The following is a 5,491-nucleotide window of genomic DNA, read 5'->3' as shown; positions in this document are numbered from 1 at the left end:
GGTTTTTCTCGCTGCGTTTTTTCGGTTGTGGTTTTTTTTTTTTTTTTTTAATCTTCTGCTGCTTTTTTTCCTCAATCTTGGTTTTGAACCTGAGCCGGGGAAAATGGGAAACGGTGCTTCCGACAGAAGGGGAATCTCTCCATCACTGTTGTTGGGACGTGTGCCTGTGGTGCTAGTGTTTTAGAGAAATAGCCTGACAGCTTTCGGAGTGGAAGGTAAGGGTGCCCGGGGCATTTCCATTTTCCCTTTTCCAGGGATTACGACTGGAGAGCTTTTAGCCTGGGATTCCGGGGAGGAGGTGGCGGAGGAGGGGGACAGGCTGTTGCTGAAGGATAGAGAGAGAGACAGCACATACAAAATGATCTCCGCATTTACTTCAGCGCTGCAGTTTAAAAGTTAGAGAAGTCCTTTTTGCGACAGGTCTGCTTCCCTGAGAGTATTTTCCAGCGAGACCGAGGAAACCTGAGGTTTGTGCACGATTGGGGTAATTTTTTTATTTTTTTTTTTCTGGGGAGGGGGGGATGTTAGGTTAATAGGAAGTTAAAATAAGAGAAGTCAGTGGGTCTTCTGTTGGGGGAAAAAAGTGGAGTGATGGCGCCGTCTATGTTCGGCTAAACTACAGTGTCACCTAGAAAATCAGTTTTGGGGAATATCCAAACTAAACGCCCGTTTGCTTTTCAGCAGAAGAGGATTCTCCCCCTTCCCAAATGGGCAACCTTAAGCCTCCGTGGCCGTTCTTTAACTCCTTCCTCCATGGAAAAGAAAGGTCTTTTTAATCTGAGTGCCTTAATCCTTTCAGTGAGCAGATTCACTCTTGTATTTAGCAATGCTGCAAACTCACTGAAATGCTGCCGGCACGCTCAATTCTGGGGTGTGTGTGTGTGTGTAAGGCACGCAGGAAGAGGGAGATTAAGACAATGTTGTGTTTCGGCAGCCTCGCATGAACAAACGCACGACTAAAATGAGGGCTATTTGATTACATTTCTTCATAGAAAACAGCCTAGCACTGCAGACGTCTTTATTTTTCTAGTGCAAATATTACATAGGATGGGGAAAGTCGGAGGCTTTTTTGCTTTTCAAACGGCAAAGCAAATAAGCCCCCCTTTTGCTTTCCAGATTATAAAATTAATCCTTTTTCATGGGTGGAATTCCTAATTTAGACACTTATTGTCACATTGGCTTTCAACGCCTACACCATCCTGAATAACACTGCGCAGAACTGCATTGCCTGCAAAGTGCTTCAGCAAAGGGGAAATTGTTTCCAGAATTCCCCGTAAGTTTCTCTTTTTTAAAACCTTAAATGCTGTACCGACCCTATTTGGAGGAGGGGGACCGTGTTATTCATTGAGATGGATGCTCAGAAAGGAGAAAATCCGACCGTGTGGATAGACCCAGCAGCAGCTCTGCTTTTTTTTTTTTTTTAAAACCTCCACTGTAAAGAGGGTTAGAGTTGGTGCTGCTTTGCCCATTTCAAGATTCAGAGTTTGAATTATAATCTAGGAGATAGAAAAATCTCTTCGAGGGAGCTTAATCTGGTGATTTGCTGTGTGTTACGCAATGGGAGACAGAAGATGCCTTGCTGTTTGGTGAGGAGATGAAAAGCTAGGCAAAGCCACGCATCAAAACTCAGTAACGGTGCCTGTGTGTGCATGTCTGCCTCTGCTTACAGAGCAACAGTGGAAGAGCCTGCAATCTAGGGAGTTTTGAAATTAGCTTGGCATCACTTCTGTCTGCTTGCTTTTGACAGCAGAAGGCGAAAAGCTACTCGTTTGTGAGAGATAAGCAACTTCTCAAAGCTTAATGCTGAAAAGGTTCAATCTTAATTTTTTGGATAACGTTACGGAGGTAAATATATAACTAAGGTTCGCTTTATTAACCCAGGCCACTGTTAAGAGAACAGAGCATGTGGAGGCTGTAACGGTTGACAGGTGCAGTAAAACAGCTTTATTTGGAGATACTAGCAGAGAAAATGTAGTATGTCTTTCATCGTTCGAGTGCACATCTGCAAAACACGGCTAATCAGACAGTACAAGATACTCCTAATAGGAGGGCAAGTGCAGTCCAATAGGTGGAGAGATCCTGCTGTAGCACTGGCAGCTGTATAGCGGTACTGGCTGTAGATACTAATACAGTGATCCCTTTTATATATCCTAAGAGGTTGTAGCAGGTATTGAAATTATTACCTTAAAAAGCTGGCGTTTAGTGGTAGTGTCAGACCAGCACTAGTTTCATCTGCCTGTCTTTGTTTCTTTCTCCAACAGTCTCAGGATTTTGTTAATGCATCCGTCTCAGTATTTCCTGCCTGTTTTTTTCTTTTTATAGAGACCTCTGTATACCAGGTGGCCAGGGCAAAGGCATGTGGGCATGTGGGAGATAATGTTCCATCTGTAACAAAAAATAATCTCTGTGTTTTTGAATTACGGCTGTAATTCTTGACAGTTACTCCTCAGACTTAAGAGAAAAATAATAGGTAACAACAGACGCTACTGGCTTTCTTGTTCTATTCCGGTGAAATTCTGCATGCGCGTGTTGTACACGCACGTATACAACTCTAGCAGACTACTTAATTACTTTTCGAAGAATTAAGTAAATAAATCGCCCTTGTCTTGGTCTGTCGGGTAAGGCGTCTAGGTTTTTACCAAAGTTGAGCCGTGTTAGTCCACGCCATGATGACTACATCCTAGACAGGAGAGGACATTCCTATTAATAATATAATAGATGTTGGGGTTTAATGTGACTGTAGGAAGACGTGGCTGTCGCGATGGCCACGTGATGGCGCTGCGCACACGGCAGCAAACCCGTCCCTTGCCTTATAAAATCAAAATTACCTGCCCTTCTTTCTGAAAGGGGCTCTAACTGCAAGCTTGAAAACAGCTGGCTCGAATATTGGAAGGAGTTTGGTTTTTCAATGCGTGGAGAATTCTACTTGCATTTTTGTTTCGTTTCATCTCCTGCAGGCCAAATGACATAGGATGAAGGCTGTTCGTAATTTGCTGATTTATATATTTTCCACCTATCTACTGGTTATGTTTGGATTTAATGCTGCCCAAGACTTCTGGTGTTCCACGTTGGTGAAGGGGGTCATTTATGGATCGTATTCTGTAAGTGAAATGTTTCCTAAAAACTTCACAAACTGCACTTGGACGCTGGAAAATCCAGATCCGACCAAATATAGTATTTACCTGAAATTTTCCAAAAAGGACTTCAGCTGCTCCAACTTTTCCCTCTTGGCTTATCAGTTTGATCATTTTTCCCATGAAAAAATAAAGGATCTTTTAAAAAATAACCACTCTATAATGCAGCTCTGCGATTCCAAGAATGCTTTTGTATTTCTGCAGTACGATAAGAATTTTATTCAGATACGCCGCGTCTATCCTATCGATTTCCCAGGATTACACAAAAAAGAGGAAGACCAAAAATCCTTCTTTGAGTTTTTGGTGTTGAACAAGGTGAGCCCAAGCCAGTTTGGGTGCCATGTGTTATGCACTTGGTTGGAGAGCTGCTTGAAATCCGAGAACGGGAGAACCGAGTCCTGTGGGATCATGTATACAAAATGCACCTGCCCTCAGCATTTGGGAGAATGGGGAATAGACGACCAGTCCCTGGTGTTGCTCAATAACGTGGTGCTGCCCCTCAACGAGCAGACGGAGGGCTGCCTGACCCAGGAGCTGCAAACCACCCAGGTCTGCAACCTCACCAGAGAAGCCAAGCGGCCGCCAAAAGAAGGTAGGTGCTGCTCGGAGCGGGGGCTCAACGCCACGCTGGTGGGTAGGTCCTGCTGCCGGCTCTCCTTGATACTCCCTCTCATTTGACTTGCTCTCCACTCCAGCTCGCCTCCAGACGAGGCGAAAGGGCTGGAGAAGATGCACGCTCCCTCGGGGCAGGGAGGGCTGTGTTTTCATTTCCTAGATTGGCCTAATCTTTGGCATATAGTTCTGCTGAGCACTGTTGAAACTCCGCATGAGTAGGGTCTGTCTGTTTTCAGCCCCCACTTACAGTGATGCCCAGTGGTGGTGAGCCAGGAATCGCTCTCCCCCTCGCCACCTCTTTGCTGCAACCACCCGACTACAAAATCTCAGCCCTCTTGATGTGATCCCTTGACTTTGCAAGGAAAACATTTCCAAAGGCATGCGGGTGACCTGACTAAAAGACCAAGAGATTTACCACAGTCAGGATACCTGGTCCCGACTGGGCCAGACCTCACCAACCTAAAAACAAACCAAAAGCAAACGCAGTTCTTCGGGGAGCTGCGACGCCTGGAGATGTGAGGCACTGCGCAGAGTCAGGCCACGCTGCTTTGACCTGCAGGGATCTCTGCGAAGGGGCCAAGGGTTGCTGCTGCTGCTGCGGCTGCTGCTGCGGCTGCTGCATCCCTTCTCCAGGTGGCATGGGCTCCGGGAGACAAAGGTGCTGAATCTCACAGCAATATTAGCGAGGGTGGGGGCTTGACGTGTCCGTCGCAGCGGCTGCTAGAAAAAAGGGGGAGTTGTGGAAAGGTGGGAAGGTGGGGGGGGCAGCAGTTAGCATGGCAGCCCTCTGCTTCGTGCCTCCTGTTTTGGCCACCTGCCATTTTGGGGAAGTCGGGGAGGGGGGGGATGATTTGGGGAAGGACGCTGGGGGGGGGGATGAGAGGGTGGAAAAGCGTGGGCTGAGGCTAGATGAGGGGCTCTGGCCGCAACCCACGGGCGAGGGGGTCCTTCGGGGCAGCCATGTGGGAATGGGGGAAGCCGGGGGGGGGGGGGGGAGAGGCTGTGCCCATGCGGCAAGGGATAAATCATCGAGCCCAGGGTATTGCATTTTAATGCAGGAAATGTTCCCTCTCCCCTTGTTTTCTGCCCAGCCACAAAGCTCCCAGTCTGTGGCGAGGCAGTGCCAAGCTCCCAGCCCCCCTAATAGAAGTTGCTTTGTGGAGGAATGTAACATTGACACGTTGTTAGGAGAGGATTTTCTTTAAGGGCAGCCAAGCCCCAGTGCTGTGGGAGAAGAAAAGCTGAATTTGCTCCAGCTGCCGCGGTGCCAGCGGGCAAGGATGGGGACACGGGGGGGGGGGGGGTGACACAAACTCGGTGTCCTGCAGGTCAGCACCCAACAGCCCAGCAAACTAAATGAGGAGGAAACTCATCTCCCCTTTAAAAAAAAAAACAAAAAAAAAACCAAACAAAAAAACCAAAACCCAAACCTCCCAGAGCAGCCCATGCAGCGGCAGGGATGGTATTTAACAGCGTTTAGAGCTAATTAGCGCCCTGGGGGGTGGAGGTCGCCCCGGCCGCTGCGCAGGTGCGTAAGGGGCTCACACCGCCCGTGAACAGCCGTCCCCCCCCGTTAATGGGGGGGGACACACGGGGAAGGGATGGAGCCCATTAGAAAACAGAAACGCCGAAGTCGCGGAGGAGCCGCAGCTCCGCGTAAGTTCCGCGGGGCCCCGCGGAGCGGGCGGCCCCTTCTCCCCGCGGCCCCGGGCGCTCCCGCGGGTGGGAGACAGGCGCATCCC

General features: G+C 48.7%; 1 protein-coding gene across 2 annotated transcripts in view; it reads left to right on the top strand.

Moving 5' to 3' along the window:
• The first annotated feature begins 330 nt into the window (after positions 1 to 330).
• BAI3 (brain-specific angiogenesis inhibitor 3) overlaps positions 331 to 5,491 on the top strand; it is a 459,839-nt gene continuing 454,678 nt past the window's right edge. The window contains exons 1-2 of one of the 2 annotated variants that reach the window (XM_010565796.1): positions 331 to 467; positions 2,958 to 3,726. In XM_010565796.1, the coding sequence (XP_010564098.1) occupies positions 2,973 to 3,726 (754 nt within the window). In that variant the 5' untranslated portion in view covers positions 331 to 467; positions 2,958 to 2,972. Of the gene's footprint in view, positions 468 to 2,879; positions 3,727 to 5,491 lie in introns of those variants that run through there. The other variant, XM_010565795.1, reaches the window with a different exon arrangement.

This window comes from Haliaeetus leucocephalus, unplaced genomic scaffold, assembly GCF_000737465.1.
Source record: "Haliaeetus leucocephalus isolate CR32 unplaced genomic scaffold, Haliaeetus_leucocephalus-4.0 Scaffold195, whole genome shotgun sequence".
Taxonomy (NCBI): Eukaryota; Metazoa; Chordata; class Aves; order Accipitriformes; family Accipitridae; genus Haliaeetus; species Haliaeetus leucocephalus.
This window is presented reverse-complemented; position numbering and strand designations above follow the sequence as displayed.